We start from the raw sequence: 16,073 nt of genomic DNA, 5'->3' as shown, positions 1-16,073 counted from the left end.
TATTTCTCTGTTGGGAAATCCTCCATGAGAACACCCCGTTTCTGTGTTTCATGTAACAGGCTCTCATCTTGCACCACAAACATAAGGTGATCCACGTCACCATGAAGACACACACAATGATGATGAGCTGCTGAAATGTTAATGAGCTGAAGAGCTGCCTGCCAGACAACCAGGCGACTGTGGCTCAGTCTCTCAATCACGCTGTCATTAAAGATGGATGGATTATTTTCACTGAGGTGTTGGCTACATTACTATCATTTTTCTGTATCTGGTACAGGGTGCTTGCATCCACAGGTTTTTACTGACGACATGTTAATACAGCAGAACAAGGACAACCAATATTGCAGATGTGCATGCACTTGCAGTGCACCCGGACCTATGGTGATGACATGGTCTGACCTTAGCTTACACTGTACCACATAGAGGGAGTTTGGATTTCTGTATGCTGCCAATTTTAAGCCTCCAATGTTTAAAGTAATACTTGTCAAGTACGAGTAACACCGATTACAAAACTTTCCAACTGGCCCCACCATCTATTTATCTTTTTTTCTAGAAATAAAACCTATTTGGATCATTTTAATGCATCAGTGACTGCCCCCACGTTCATCAAATAAAAGACATATTGTAAAACATAAAAGACATAATGTAAAACAATGTCTCTGGAGTTGGGGGCAATAATCCAGCCAATCCTGTGCTTTGTGTAGATCACAAGACAACGTCATCTCTCTGGAGTACATATACAAAATGATGGAGAAAAACAAAACAAAAACTGCTAACAATACAACGGAGCCAAGTCGTCAAAAGTATGGGATTAGGTTTCAGCATTAAAACGTCCAAGTTAGCTCCCAAAATATACAACGCTGATTTCAAATGACACAGCGGCAGAACATCACTGTGGTACGAACCTGAAGAGAAAACATGTCGGAGCATGTGAAATCAACTTGCAGAAGTCTTCTTTAAGGTTTAAATGTTAAATGTTCACACACTTTCAGAAAGCAAGAGAGAGGGAGACCATTCAGTTGAATTAACACTATCTCTGACTTTAGTTTCAGATATATACACTTTAATTCTGACCAGCCATAATTCAAAGTCATGATATCTACAAAACCAACAGACAATGCGCAAATCACATAGACCATACAATAACTGGTTAGGTGTGTAAATAGTTTTCACACAACTACCTCAGTCTCTGTGTGTGTACCTTACAAACTGCACGTTTGTCCACTTAAACCGCATGTTTTATGTTTCTCACTGAATAAAATCTACCCGATGATTGTAATATTACAACACTGTTTTCTAGCCAATTGCCCTTCATCAACCTTGTTAGATAAAATAAGATGAGATAGGATAAGACCTAGTTTGTTTGCTTAGTCTTTCAAAACAAACCCAAGTGCAATTTGTATCTTGTTTTAGAAAAATATATGAATGTGAAGTTAATCTTTTGTAAGAGTGCTTGCTGGGAGCGCTACACGGAATTATCCATCTATCTATTATCTATAGAGCTTTACAACTTAGATTGCAATTATCAAGATCTGAACCTACATTTCATAACAGTCATTGGACAAGTGTCTAAACCAACACTGGGTAAAGACAACAGAATTTGTAACCTTAGTCAATGTATGGAGAGCCGGAGGAGATGGCAAGGCCCGCTCGGTTGGGCTAGATTCAGTTGGCAGTGCGTAGGGCGAATGAGAGAGACACAGAGAGCAGCAGTAAATTATCGACAGAGACGGTGCAAACTGTTAAAAAAAAAAAGCTTTTTTAAGGTCTAAACATATGAAAAAAAACTAAATGAATACTGTAACAGAATTATTTAAACAGCATTTGTATAGAAACAATTCTGTCTCAAGCTTTTTGATCCATGTAAACGGTTGCAGACACCTGTTGCTAATATTGTTCTCAAACTGCTCCTCCTTCCATTGAAAATCAGTGGAGGAGCAGACATCGGGTCACGCAGGCTTTATTGACTACCTCGACTTCAGGAGTATTAGTCATAAAACAACACAGACAGTGGTGGGCTCCACCTGTACAAATGACTGTGAACTTTGAACATGACACTGAGCCGTGGATACAAGGACAACAACAACAGTGCTGTTATCAAGTAACAGATAGAGGAAGGAGAGGACTGTTTTCTCTCTTTTCTAACTGAAGATTGTTACGTTTTGAAAAGTTGGTTTGAAAAACCAGACATCTGACCAGAGCTTGAAAAATTATCAGCACATCAATAATTAATGAAAATAACCAGAACTGAAGCCCTAGCTAAAAGGTACAACTCAGCCGTCGTTTTCTGCTTCATGCTTGAGTTAAAGCATGAACTCATCTTGACATTGTGTGTACACATACACACACCAATGTATCTAACCTGGCCATACATGATGTTCCACTATCCCTCTAGCCCCCTCTCCACTAATAGTTTAAAAGATTCAGATATGGCTGAAATAAACAGGAAAAGACAATGTTTCCCTCCCCACTTATCTTCCGCTGGTCGAGGGCCATTTATTTATCTGGTCTCATTTCAGGGGGGACTTCCCCTTCAGGAAGCAGGTGAAACACCAAACAATATTTTCACATGCAGTATATGGCAAACAGAATTCGAGAAACGGATCCATTATTAGTTTTTTTGGCAGGTATGAAAAGTCTGATTGATAGTCATAGCTTGTCAGGTCTCGCACCTTGTTTCCACTAGCAGAAAACAGAATTGGCTTTGACGGCTCCACTGCATGACTCAGAGGAGATAACACTGTCCATGAGTGAATATAGAAAGCCCTTCCCACTAAAGGAAAAGCCTGTACATAAATGTGTCCATATAATGAGTACAAGAAAGTGGACAACATCCCATGTTAGACCAACATAGACACCTCCATGTTATCTATTGAAATTACATACAAATATGTTATAATTAATTGTAGTTAATTATATATAATTTCTATTATAAAAAAGAAGAAAACCTGCACGTCTAGGTCCATGTCAAATTACACTGATCAAAGCATGGAGGGAATGACACCACAACAACAGTGCGGAGCAGACAGACACAAAACGGAAGGTGGCAGGTTGACATTTGTCTCATGCACATGGGACTAATTTCACATGTAATCAGATTTTCTCTCTACTGTGAGGGGACAAGAAAGTCATACCCTGAATTAGACAGTAAATCTCTAATGTCTGGCCTGATCTATGATTCAGTCAGATGCTGGTCTAAGGTTGTCAAGGTTGGCAAATTAGCAATTAGAAATTATTTCAAGGGCTTGATTTAAAACCATGCATCAGCTTTACGGGTGTATTTTTTTTGCAGTGTTTCCCTAAGAATTGAAATGCCAATGGCAGGGGCTGCCTGAAGGGTCCATTGAAATGATTCGGCAGTACAACATGAGTATTTGACAGTTGTTCCTTTTCACATATTGACGATGAAACAAAACTAAATACCGCCAGACTTTGGAACAGGGTTCAGCTGAGGTGTTCAGGGTCCTCATATACTGTACATGGGTAACATGGAGCAGCTGCTGCTCAGGGGTTAGAGCGGTCTAACCAGAACGTCTGCGGTTCAATCCTGTCTTCCCCATTCCGCATGTAGAAGTGTCCTAGGGCAAGATACTGAAGTCCACAAATTTGCCACCTCTTCTAGAGAAAATGCTGCAGATAGATTCATTGTCAGATGTTTGTGTACATGGCAAAAAGCGTACGATACAGAGCTTTACGAGACTATAAAAGCGATACAAATAAACCATTTAATCAAATCTAGTTGTCTCTCCAAGCTAATATGTGTTAACTATGCTCACGGTCACAGATCAAAAATGTCCAGCAACCGTTTTTTGCAGACAATAGTTCAGAAGCCAGAGTCTATATCAGGGGTGTCCAAACTTTTTATCCCGAGGGCCACATACAGAAAGAAATTCGAAGGACTGGGCCACTCACGCCACGCCCCCCTGCCCCCGAGCGGACTGTTGACAGTGCGCCTCAATCGCGTCGCTTAGGGCGGGGGGGCGTGGCAGCGTTCTGAGGGTACAGCTGGCAGGTCAGGGGTGAGGTGAGTGCCACCTAGTGTCAAAACTGAGAAGTACAATACAGTGGGCCATAGTCCATTACATTAGAATTAATTTAGCTGACACTTTTATCCAAAGCGATTTACAATCAGTGCATTCAAGGGTAGGGGAGAGCGGGGTAATGTGAGACATCGGGTAATGTCAGACACCCCCTGTATCTAGGCAACGGAACACATTTGTGGTCATGTGATCATTATGTTTCGATCCCCTCCCATTCCCCCCTTGCCATGAAGGATAAGTTGGTGCTGGTGCGGTGGTTAGAATGTTTTTTCACAAAAATTTGATTTTTGCATGTAAAAGTAAATTATCTTGCATCAACTGTTTTGTCAAAACAAATTGATTCAGGTAGAAAAACTTATATCATACATGTTGATGAACTTCCAACATATAAAACCATGTGATTGATGCTAGCTGAAGATTAGCCTGAATTGATAAGAGATGTTGTTTTTTCTAATATGTTGGCTGTGGGGTAAAGTGAGACAAATGCTGTGGGGTAAAGTGAGAAATGTAGCACGAGTTAAGTTTAGTCTTAAACATATTTTAGTGGAATATTACATTACATATGTTTTAATGCCATAAACATTGTAGAAAAGCCGTCATGCCAAGAAACTATACACCAGGAAGACAACCTGGAGCCAAACACCCCTCGCAGAGATGGAGAGTGAAGACGCTGAGGTCATGCAAGGAAAGAAGTCCTGAAGAAAAGCTGGAAGGGATAGAAATATTGACAAGACAACCCTCAAAAGATTCATAAAGAAAAAAGAGAAAGGGCAAGTAAAATCAGTAGCCTGGGGTGCAGTAGCTGAGGCAAAGAGAATATTCACAGATGAGATGGAGGAGGAGCTTGCCAAACACTTGAAACAACTAGCTGACCAGTACCATGGCCTTGCTCCAGTTAAGTGCCGTGAACTGGCATTTGAATACGCAGAGAAAAACAATATCCCTGTCCCTGCCAATTGGACAGAGAAACAATGTGCAGGTAAGCTAGGGTGTGCAAGAGATCACATGAATCATAATAATCATAAATGTGCTTAATTTACCTATTACAACATGTGTTGTTATGGTAGTTTTAAAGTGGAAAAAGTAAGTGGATCACCTTACCCCCTTGATTTCTCTGGTCTGTCTCACTTTACCCCTAAGCTGGGGTAAAGTGAGACACAAGAACCACTTTTTTACAAACAATCATATTTTAACTGCCCTTTGTCCTGAAGACATTCTGATCATTTCCATTGCTAGGAAACATCCTGAATTAATGGAAAATGAGTACATTTTACTGATATATGATTTTAGCTCGCCTAGAGGGGAGCAAATGTAAAAAATGTCTCACATTACTCCGCTCTCCCCTACCCGAGGGTTCTAAAATCACATGATAACAGATGTTATAAGGATTATCTTATTGAAATTGTCTACATTTTGCAATTTTAAGTGAGAACATATGGGGAAAACACCTGTTTTTTAAATTAATATTTGACAAAAAATGTAAAATTGTTATTAAATACAATAGAGGATAACATTATATTCTACATGAATTGCCTTATATATGATTATCTATGAAAGATCCTGGTTCTGACAAGCAGTTACATCATCTGGTCATGTCATTTCTACAGTAGGAATTTGTTGAATAAATTCAGTGAATAATAAAAGTCAACAGGGTCAGTGAGGCTTTATTAAATTGTATTAATTATGAAATAACCTAAGCTTAATAAATTATATTTTACACAAGTTCAATCAATTATCAATTAAAATTACACACAGGTACACATTGTGTCTTAAAATGTGTTATCATGGTGACAACAACTTTACATTAAAGGGGACATATTATGCCCATTTTACCACAGTTGATATGGTTCCTTGGAGTCTTAATGAAATGCCTGTAATATATTTTGGTCAAAATACCACAAGGATCATTTAAAACGGCACCTTTTTACCCTGTCTAAAACAAGCCCTCCTAAGATTGATCTGTTTTGAGTGCCCCGCCCCCCCTCATTCCCGGTGAGTCTGGCTGCGAGAGCCCCAACTCCCCAGCGCAGCCCCGTAGTGGGAGCAGTGGGAGCAGTGGGATCCTGAGCTGGCGCAGCAGCAGCATCCTTCCACACTGTTGAGTCAACGTTTAGAGGTGTCCCGGGGGTCCCTTGCTTAAGCGGCCACTTAAATGTCTGACTGGTAGCAGCAGCGAGCTAACGCTAGCCCGTCTGAGGCCATGTAGCGAGACTCCTTACATGGGCACGGTGTGACTATGACGTTTATTTCGGTCGTAATCCCATTCGACGCACTCTAGCGTATAGTTTCTGACATAGAGGAACCAAAATAAATCGCAGTAGTTTGTTTTTTTCCAGAGTTTTTGGGACGGTAGACATGCCAGATACCCAAAGTAACGTGTAGAAGCACTACAAAAGTGGATTTTCATAATATGTCCCCTTTAATGGAGGGTAAGGGTTACAGTCTCCAGAGCTTCTGGAGACTGTAGCTACTACAAAAAGACTTTGTAGTAGCTCATTTGAAGTCATTCAAATGAGCATTTGTTGACAAAATCAAACTACAGGCTCTAGTCTGTGTGTGCCATTCAGATTAAAGTGTAAAATGGAAAAAACATAGATAATGTAAAAATATTATTTTCATAGGAAGGCTCAACAGAGTTTCCTAAAAGTGACTACAATAAATTACAGTATTTCACGGATATTAGAGAAACACTATTTACTGAGCTTGTCGCTTAACACAAAAGAATGAAACCAAAACCAAACTCAGCAGGCTCCATGTGTTTTAAGGGAGCACCTAGAAAGCCTGTAAGGAAGCCCTCATGCCAAACTTAAGTCTAATCCAATCCATTTCCATCTGTAAAGGAGCTATTGACTAATTTAAAAATGTTCTTAAATATATAATCAAAGCTTGAGTAATGTATGAATCACCAAGAGCCACTGCTCATTTAGACCAGCAGATGATCCAAATTTTATTTTCCAAAAACACATACTAAATGTTACAAGTGGTTCATAGTTAATCACAGCCACCCACCACAGTGTATTTTGGTGGGAGGAGGCTTTAAGAAAAACGAAAAAAAGTTGTCAGGTTTAACAGATGACACCTGTACAACTTAGAACTATTGTGTAACTATCCCACGACAAGTCAACACATTAGACACGGATGATCTGACATCTGGACAGAACAGAGCGAGCAACTGTAATGCATTATACAAAATATACACCTGTCAATGGTCCGGGCAACGAGAACCAGGTCAAACATTTGGTGTGCTACGAGATGGAGACGTGATACATCGATAGCAGAGCCGAACGATCCCCTGGACTTCATTGTGTCGTAAACGCTCTTGAATCACGTTAAACCGCGAAGGTGTGTTCGAGAATATATAAAAATTGTCATATATGTCTAAAGATTTTGGTGTGACGATGTCTTCGTTTAACATGAACTTATCAGGATGAGAAGGATGTGACACACAACACGCACAATTCATCGAAACCTCACCTGAGCCGGTGTAACAGTCCACAACGACCGGATGTAATAATTCACTATTTGATTTGTATTATTATTAATATTATGAAGCCGGGTTCCGTTTGTCGCTCACCGTTAACATCCGATCAATTGTTTTGAACGAGCAGTGAGAGGCGTCTCCTTACCTGACTGGCTTTGTGGAACTGTTTCTTCAGCCCAGCCACAGACATCGTGGACCGTGTAACGTTCACCTCCGGGGGAAATGTTCCGTGGAACCACCGAACCCCAAACAGAGGAAATCTACGTCAAAGAGCCAAGCGAGTGCACTGCTCCGCACTTGTCAGTCAACACTGCAGTCAGACCTGGGGAATCAAGTCCACACCCGGAAAGACGACAACACCGGAACAGGCCTCGTTGTCATAGAAATAAAAGTGCCAAGTCCAGGACAGATTTTGTTTTTCTTTTATGGTATTCATTGGACTGTTTAACTGGTTTTAATTTCAAATTCTCTATATATGGGTAGAAGTTTCCAATCATAGTTCACCTTAACACTGTCTCACCAACAGAGGAGACATCTCCTTAATACACATTCCCCTTCACCATTCACAATTTTAAACATAAAGTACCTTTATATATCTTATTAGATCATCCAAATGTTAAATACATAGACTTTCTTATACAATATATAAGAGATATTGTAATGTTCACTGCAACTTGTAATGTGTTGAAAGATTGCGTACTGCTGTTCCGTCTCTTTTATTCTGAAAGTATATACCGGAAATATGGTTTACGTAGTCTTGCCTCTCTTTTCGAGCGGAGCGGGTTTCCTGAATCGCAGAGATGTCGCCACTTCTCAAAGCCCATTGGCTGACAGGTGCTCGTGCGGAGGAAACGGCGGAAGAGAGAAACGATGACTTCACGAGCGTCACAAATATCTTGACAAACAACTAATGACAAAAAATAACAGGATTAGCGGACCTCTGTGGCTGATATATCAGTTTGACATATGCAGTCTATTTGTCAGTGAAATAGGAGACAGATAGTGACCTAACAAATTTTCAATTTTCAAAATTTCACTGATTATGGATTGTATCACTAATGGTGAACTTGGTATTTAGCAAACCTCTCTATTTGATTGAATATTCTTCAAAGTGCTTGAACACCTACCATTGTCCAGCTTCATATAGATACAGAAGTGTATGTTTGCACACATAATCCTGCCCTGAGAGCCAATAAATAAAATTACTCAAAATATCAGATGGTCGACCCTCCCCTATCTCTCTTGCTAACATGAGCTCCCTCTCACTGACTCACTGACTGGGATGCTAGGCACAGAGGCAACAGCAATATTTCATTAATTCAATAATTTATTTTTCTTTATTGTTGTAGGGTGTTCTCATCCTGTCCAGCTCTTTTTTTTCAAATCTGCTTGAAGTGGTGCTGCACTTTTGGTGGGGCATGCACCGGGGATTTGGTATCACTTTTCAGATGGATTTCACAGATGTTTATGGTGGAATTGGTTCAGGAGTTAGAGTGCGTTGTCCACAAACACAAGGTTGGAGGTTTGATGCCCAGCTCCACAAGTCTAAATGCCTAATGTGAGCAAGACCGTGAACCGTAAGTTGTGTAATTCGTGTGTAAGAGTTATGCTGTATGAATGTGTTTGTGAGAATTAAGACTTGAAAAGGACTATAGTAAGGAGTCAATTCAGAGACAGCACGTAACATCCCATGTCCTCTGCATAATTGCAGAGGACATGGGATGTTACGTGCTTAAATGCATGATTCTTATTGAACAAAAAGCATGTTAACTTGCACTATCCTTATGCTATGGCTAATGAATGTAATCTGCAAGGAATGTCATTACAGACTTTATATGCAGTCCAACAAATGCGTAATGTCACAGTGGGTTGCCACTTTTGTCACACAAAAATCATATCTTTTAGTTCTAAACGCCCACTTAACAACCTGAAATTAGGATTTTTAACTGACTCAGTGAAATACTGTGATTATAAGAGTTTGCATATGAGGAGCTATTGTGTAATGCAATATCATACTAAAAGAGCGGCATTCATAGAACAAGCTCATATATTTGGTGAAAGGTGCACTGAACAGATCAGTTTGCAGTTTATTATAAATGTATGATGTCAGAAAGTGAAAATAATCTCCTTTCCTATCCACTTTTCCTTGACCCCAAAGGAAAATGTCTCAAGGTCAAGGAGAGCTATAATGGGGTATCTGAAAGTAGCAAGGAGAGGAGAACTGTGGAATAAACTACCACTTTCAGTTCGGGAGGCAGACACCATCTGTTTGTTTAAGAGTAGGCTCAAAACCTTCCTTTTTGATAAAGCTTATAGTTAGAGCTAATTAGTGCGGCAGAACGTTACTTGTTCTATTTTATGACACATGACACACGGAGCTTCTTTTTCCAGCTTCTCCTTCCTCTTCTCCATCCCTATCCCCCTTCCCCGGAATCCCTTTGCTTTATCACCCGCAGATCCAGGGCCTCTGTCGCCGCACCATGGATTGTGGTTTGTTGATCGCGCACCGGGGGTCGCGGAGGTGGATCCAGTGTGGCGGATTCTGTGTCGTGTGGGCTGATCGTGGTGGTGGTGGCGGACCCTGTGTCGCGTTGGCATCGGCTCCGGGCATTGGACCAGGACCGCGGCGGCGGCTCGTGGTGGGTGGCGGTGGACGGTGACTGAGGACTGGAGTGGTATTCTGGTCTGGATGGTGCATGGTCCTGCTGGTTGCTGACCATGGACTGTGATTGCAGCGGGACTGCTTGGCATGTCATGTTGGGGTTGTCCTTCGGGATGCTTACCCTCATCAAATGCTGCTAGAGACTTTAATCTTTAATCTTGAAGATGTTTTCCTGCACGTGACATCTATTGCACTTCTGTCCGTCCTGGGAGAGGGATCCCTCACATGTGGCTCTCTCTGAGGTTTCTACGTATTTTTACCCTGTTAAAAGGGTTTTTAGTAGTTTTTCCTTACTCTTGCTGAGGGTTAAGGACAGAGGATGTCACACCCTGTTAAAGCCCTATGAGATGAATTGTAATTTGTGAATATGGGCTATACAAATACAATTTGATTGATTGATTGATTGAACTGTGGTGCTGATACAATCCAACTCCACTAACAAGGGGCATTTATAAAAAACAACAACTTGCTCAGACACATATATGCATTTTTCTCTCTCCACTACTGCTTTGGGCCTGGTGAGCAGACTTTGGAAGGGTCCACTCCATTCGGGCTGATGCCAGTACCTACATATCAGTTACTTAACCAGGACGAAATCCCTGGTTTGCAGTTGATGAAGGGATCCACTAGTTGGCTCCAGCAGGTTGGCTCTGACCAACATGCCTGCAGGTGAGAGTGTGCGCCGCTACTCTCACCAATATGCTCTCTTCTGGTAGTTACGACATGCAACAGTGAGACACCATCATGTCTGTAGTGAGTACAGAGGTGCATTTGCAAAATGGGGGAGACAGGAGAGAGACCTGCGGCCACTCACTCATTTCCTACAGAAATTAGATTTTTTGCTTACATGTGCGAAGACCAATTACACACAAGTTACTGATAGTGGAAGCAGCAAAGCATCCAGGACGATGTTTTTGTAAGGTGTAGTGCGACATTGCCTATCTGTAGCATTGCTTTTCCCACAGTGTATAAACAATGTGGCACCAACACATGGAATCATGGTTCTTTCCTTGACGTAAATACAAGCTTTTGATAGTCCAAACAGCTCAGCCATCGGGCAGAAAGATCTGAATCTACAAAGAGAATGAGATCAGGATAAGACAAAGGTGTATCATGTAGGTTCGGCCATGGTTTTGAGGCAATTTCTACCACTTGAGCTCAGGAATGGGGCTCTCTGTCCCTTTCCGAAGGGAGGAAAATGGAGGGAAGTTGGATAGGCCCTAAAGGAGGACCGCTTATTTATAATGGGTGTCTATGGGGATCTGGTGACATGATACAGACAATACTAAAGGACATTTTTATCGTGGAGGTATTCAACCATTTTCAACCTTAATTAAAAAAAATATATACCTCCAGATCATAACATGCATTATCTCATTGCACTTTACAAAGTAAAGTTAAGACCTTAACAATTATAGAGAAACACAATAGTTCCAACAACGAGCAGCACTGACAACTTTAAAAAAAAAATCTAAATCTGTTTATTGAAGGATTTTCAAAATATATAAATGCTGAATGGACATTACAGAGACAGGAGGCAAACATGAGTACAACAATCAACACCAATGTGTCCAGACAGACATGAATTGGGCAATATAACTTCAGAAAAAAAAGATACAAGGTAGCAACAGAAAAATAAAAACTGAAAAAAAATGCAACGTTATACAGAGAAGAAAGAATATATCAAATAAAATCTTCAAATGGAAAATAATCCCTTCCCAGTCACTGCCAATACACTACAATAATATGAGCACATTGTCACATCTAGAGCCTGCGCTAAAAATAAGCATGAGCAAAGAGTACATAGCGTTGTTAAGCTGCACCTAATGGCCAGGTTTTCACAAAGTCTGGAATGCATTAAGAAAAGGACCCTACACCTTCTGAAATCTCCCACTTGATTGCTTAAGCGAGTATCTAACCTTCTCCAATTTTAAGCAGGACATGATTTCTTCTTGCCATTGTGCGTGAGTGGGGGGGGAAGCATCCCTCCACCTGAGCAGGATCAGTCGCCTAGCTAGCAGGGAGACAAAGGATATAGTACGTCGTTTTTCTGTGGACAACTCGACCTCCGCCTCCATGAGCCCAAAAAGAGCAATCAAAGGGCTTGGTTCCAAACTGATGCCTGACACCCGAGAGAGTGTATTGAAAATTTCTCTCCAGTAGTTGGTAAGGCTCGAACAGGACCAGTACATGTGGATGAGTGAAGCTTCAGCAAAACCACATTTGATACAGTGTGGGCTAATATCAGGGTACATAGATGCTAGTTTTACTTTGGAGATATGAGCCCTGTGCACCACCTTGAACGGAATTAAACTGTGACGTGCACAGAGGGAGGTCAAGCTAACCAGTTTAAGTATGGAAGTCCAGTGTCTTCTGATAGAGAGAGACCCAAGTCTTCCTCCCATGCTGTTCTAAGCCTATCTGTGGAGGCACGTCCTTGTTCGTCGACTTAGGAAGAATTTTTCACTTAGCTGCTCAAAAGATGCCAGGCTGTTGCCTATGAACAGGTCTTTAAAGCGTATGATACCCTTCCTGTGCCATTCACGAAAAGCAGAATCCTGGCAGGACGGTTTAAAAAGATGGTTTGATGCGATGGGGCTCAGAAGAGAGAAGCTGTGAAATCCAAAATATTTCCTAAACTGTGCCCAAATTTTTTAAGAATGTTTAACCACCGGATTTTTTTATTAAGATTAAGATTAGTTAGTCCCAAACACATGCAAAGGCACACTCATGCAGGTAGGGAAATTTAATCTCTGCTTTTGACCCATCTGGTGCAGGACACACAGAGCAGTGAGCGACCATGTACGGTGCTCGGGGAGCAGATGTTGGGGGAGTAAGTTGCCTTGCTCAGGGGCACTAGACAGGGTAGGGAGAGTCTTGGATTTTTGGACAGATCAATCCAGGTTTGTATTTTTTTGTCTTTCTGTGGAGTCGAACCAGAGACAAACCAGAGACCTTCTCTGCCCATAGTCCAAGTTTCTGCCACTAGACCACCGCCTCTCCCCAAAAAATGGATCTGAGTGAGGGAAGTGGGAGTGGGGATCCGAGAAGTGCAAGAATTGACATATTATCATCCGACTGCAGCTCCATCTCTACCCAGTCAGGGCAGTCAGGTCGGCTGTAGTAAAAAGACCAAAACGCAAGACAGCGCAAGTTAGCAGCCCAGTAATAGAAACGAAAATTTGGGAGAGCAAGACCACCAGTAGCCTTGGTTTTCTGCAGGTGGTTCTTGTTCAAACGTGGTCGTTTATCTTGCCATAAATATGAAGAAATAACTGAATCAAGGAGTTGAAAAAAGTATCCAGGGATAAAGAGAGGTAAGGCCTGGAAAAGGTACAAAAAATTTGGTAAAATTGTCATTTTTACAGAGTTAATACGTCCGACAAGAGATAATGACAAGGGTGACCACTGTGTTAATATTTGTTTAGTCTGTTTCAATAACGTGGTAAAGTTGTCTTGGAATAGATATTTGTGCTTTCTTGTAACTGAGATACCTAGATAGGAAAACTTCTTATTCTCAATTCTAAAAGGCAAATTGGCAAGGTCTAAAGCTTGTGCGTTGTTGTTGATAGGAAACAGCTCGCTTTTGTTAAGGTTTAACTTATAGCTTGAAAATTTACCAAACCGACTGAGCAGCGAAAGAGCGGGAGGTAGTGAGAGGGTCGGATAAGAAATAAAAAGCAAAAGATCGTCAGCATATAATGAAACTCTATGCTCCGTGCTATCTCTCCAGATGCCAGATATGTCCTTGCAAGTAGGGAGTGCTGTAGCAAGCGGCTCAATGGCCATATCGAAAAGCATGGGAATCAGGGGGCATCCCTGGCGGGTTCCGCGATGCAAATTGAATGGTCTTGACCGCTGTGAGTTCGTGCGAATTGTGGCTGTGGGGTGTGAATAAAGTAACTTAATCCATGAAGTAAATTTTGGGCCAAAGCCAAATTTGTCAAGCACAGCAAATAAGTACCCCCACTCAATCCGGTCGAATGCCTTCTCTGCATCGAGAGAGACAACGCATTCTGGGATATCTTCAGAGGGAGAGTAGATAATGTCAAGCAGTCGTCTAATATTAAAATAGGATTGCCTGCCTTTAACAAAGCCAGTTTGGTCTTTGGATATGATTGTGGGGAGGGCAGTCTCAAATCTATGGGCTAGGACCTTGGCTACAATTTTAGCATCCGTGTTAAGGAGAGAAATAGGCCTGTAGGAGGCACATTCAGTCGGATCTTTACCCTTCTTAGCAATAAGGGTAATACAGGCCTCAGTAAATGATGGAGGAAGTGAGCCTTCCCTGCAAGATTCAGAGAGGACTGAGCATAACAGTGGGGAAAGCAGAGGAGAGAATTTCTTAAAAAATTCTGCCGGGAAGCCATTGGGGCCTGGGCCCTTGCCTGACTGCATTGAAGAAATGGTTGAAGCTATTTCTGTCTGGGATATAGGTTCTTCCAATCTTTTCGTTATGTCTGATGAAAGACTAGGGATGTTAAGACCACTTAGAAAGTCAGAAATTGCATTAGAATCACTCTGACAATCTGAGGTATAAAGCTGGGTGTAAAAGCTCCTGAATGCTTCATTAATCTGTAGGCGATCTGCAGTTATAAGGCCATTTGGTAACTGGATCTTAGAAATATTTTGTTTTGCTTTGTGACCTTTGAGTTGATTGGCTAATAATTTGTCAGATTTGTCTCCATATATGTAAAACATGGTTTTTACTCCTTAAAAGTGATTGTTCAATTGAGTAGGCGGTGTGCAGATCGAATCTGGTCTTAAGTTCCAACCATTTTTTATACAAATCTGGACACTTAGTCTTAGCGTATTGTTTGTCAATCTCTCTGATGTAGTGGGCAAGGTCTGATGGTTCTTGGTGAGATTTTCGCTTCACTTGTGTGATGTAGGCTATAATCTGCCCCCGAAGGTAGGCCTTAAGAGCATCCCACACAATTAAACAAGAAATGTCTGGAGACATATTTGTAGTAAGAAAAAAGGCTATTTCCTCCTGCATGAATTTGACGAAGTTATCATCCGACAGCAAAGTTGAATTGAATCGCCACTGTCTGTTCCTCTGAGGGAGGCCAGGGAAAGACATGGTCAGCACAATAGGTGCATGATCCGAGATGACAATACTCTGATAAGCGCACGAATGAACCAGTGGAATAAATTCGTTATCAATAAAGAAATAATCGATCCTTGAGTACGTTTGATGGACGTGTGAAAAAAAAGAGTATTCTCTGTCATATGGATGCAAAGAACGCCATATATCACAAGCACCATAGTTAGAGAGAAAATCTTGAATAGAACGGGCTGACCTACTCGCTGTGCTGGGTTTAGTAGAAGATCGGTCCAAAACAGGGTCTAACCAGCAGTTAAAATCACCTCCGAGGAAAAAAGAATATGTATTAAGATCTGGGAGCAATGAAAACAATCGTTCAAAAAAACCTACGTAATCCACATTAGGAGTATAAATGTTTACGAATACTACAAGTGTGTTACATAGTTTACCTGAGACAATCACATACCGACCGAACCTATCAGAGATCACATCATATTGCACAAAGGGAATATCTTGACTGATGAGAATTGAAACTCCCCGGGCTTTTGCTTGGTAAGAGGAGTGAAATCCCTGTCCCGACCATCGTGGGGTGGGAACGGAGGACCCTGTAGCGCCTCCCTGAAGGGAGGAGGGCAAACAGTCTGTGGCTGGGGTGTGAGCTTTCCTTGACAATGCTGCGTGCTCTCCGCAGACATCTCTTGCTCTGGACAGCTGCAATGTGTCACCTTTCTTCCTGTAGTCCACAATGAGCTCTTTGGTCTTCTTGGTGTTGAGAGCCAGGTTGTTGTCCGTGCACCACTCCACCAGGTGCTGGACCTCTTCTCTGTAGGCCGACTCATGGTT

The 16,073-nt window shown here is 41.6% G+C and overlaps 1 protein-coding gene across 7 annotated transcripts in view; it reads right to left on the bottom strand.

Annotated features, from left to right (window-relative positions):
• sh3gl3a (SH3-domain GRB2-like 3a) overlaps nucleotides 1-7,870 on the bottom strand; it is a 34,547-nt gene extending 26,677 nt beyond the window's left edge. For 6 of the 7 annotated variants that reach the window (XM_053446466.1, XM_053446384.1, XM_053446545.1 and 3 more), the window contains exon 1: nucleotides 7,667-7,870. Coding sequence is in view for 3 of the 7 variants with exons in the window: in XM_053446149.1 (XP_053302124.1) it covers nucleotides 7,667-7,711 (45 nt within the window). In the remaining 4 variants the exon portion in view is untranslated. The remainder of the gene's footprint in view (nucleotides 1-7,666) is intronic. The other variant, XM_053446629.1, reaches the window with a different exon arrangement.
• Between the last annotated feature and the right edge of the window lie 8,203 nt (nucleotides 7,871-16,073).

Source organism: Pleuronectes platessa, chromosome 1, assembly GCF_947347685.1.
Source record: "Pleuronectes platessa chromosome 1, fPlePla1.1, whole genome shotgun sequence".
Classification (NCBI taxonomy): domain Eukaryota; kingdom Metazoa; phylum Chordata; class Actinopteri; order Pleuronectiformes; family Pleuronectidae; genus Pleuronectes; species Pleuronectes platessa.
Note: the sequence above shows the minus strand (reverse complement) of the source record. Positions and strands in the feature narration are given on the sequence as shown.